Here is a 739-nt window from a genome sequence, read left to right on the forward strand (position 1 = left end):
CGCCCCACGTCCGCTGCCCTTCGATCCTCCCCGCGGCCGCACCCGCGACCCCGCCTGCCGCGCCTCTCCCCGTCCCGCCCCCAAACCTCCCCCAGGCCATCCAGTGGGCGTGGGAGCTGTCCACTGGGGTCTTCCGCCTGCCCCCTGAGCGCGTGTGGGTCAGCGTGTACGAGAAGGACGACGAGGCGTTTGCGATCTGGCGGGACGTGGTGGGCGTGCCGGAGGAGCGCATCAAGCGCATGGGGGAGGCCGACAACTTCTGGGCCAGCGGCGCGACAGGTGGGGTTCAAGGGAAGGAGGGGGCGCGTGTCGGCGCGGAGAAAGAGGGAGCGGGGGCTGGGGCGTGTCAGCATGCGGAGCCCCGGTCGCGTTTCTGGTGTGCGGTCGAATGGGTTTGTTTGAAAGCGTTTCTGCCGGGCAGTGCAGGCGGCTGGGCCGGAGGGTTCCTGTCATGTGTTTCCTGCAGGCCTGGCATGCTGCGCAGGCCAGTCGTCCCCCTGTCTTGCGGCGCAGCCCTCCCTGCACGCCTCCCTGCCATCGTCCATGTCCCTGGCAGCATAGTTCCTTCCCACAAATCGGGCGCTTGCACACACGCACGTGCGTCAGCCATGCACGCACGTACACAAGCACACACACACACGTGCGTGCGTTTCCCTCCCAAAAAGGCCAACCGCTGCGCATCACACACGCGCAACCCCCGCCCAGGCCCCTGTGGCCCCTGCAGCGAGCTGTATTATGA

At 67.9% G+C, this 739-nt stretch overlaps 1 protein-coding gene across 1 annotated transcript in view; it reads left to right on the top strand.

Moving 5' to 3' along the window:
- MNEG_4651 (alanyl-tRNA synthetase) overlaps positions 1-561 on the top strand; it is a gene marked incomplete at both ends in the record, with an annotated part of 2090 nt that extends 1529 nt beyond the window's left edge. The window contains 2 exons of the mRNA XM_014046879.1: positions 96-279; positions 485-561. Coding sequence (XP_013902333.1) covers positions 96-279; positions 485-561 — 261 coding nt within the window. The remainder of the gene's footprint in view (positions 1-95; positions 280-484) is intronic.
- Positions 562-739: the final 178 nt, after the last annotated feature.

The sequence above is a fragment of the Monoraphidium neglectum genome (genome assembly GCF_000611645.1).
Source record: "Monoraphidium neglectum strain SAG 48.87 unplaced genomic scaffold scaffold00656, whole genome shotgun sequence".
Taxonomy (NCBI): domain Eukaryota; kingdom Viridiplantae; phylum Chlorophyta; class Chlorophyceae; order Sphaeropleales; family Selenastraceae; genus Monoraphidium; species Monoraphidium neglectum.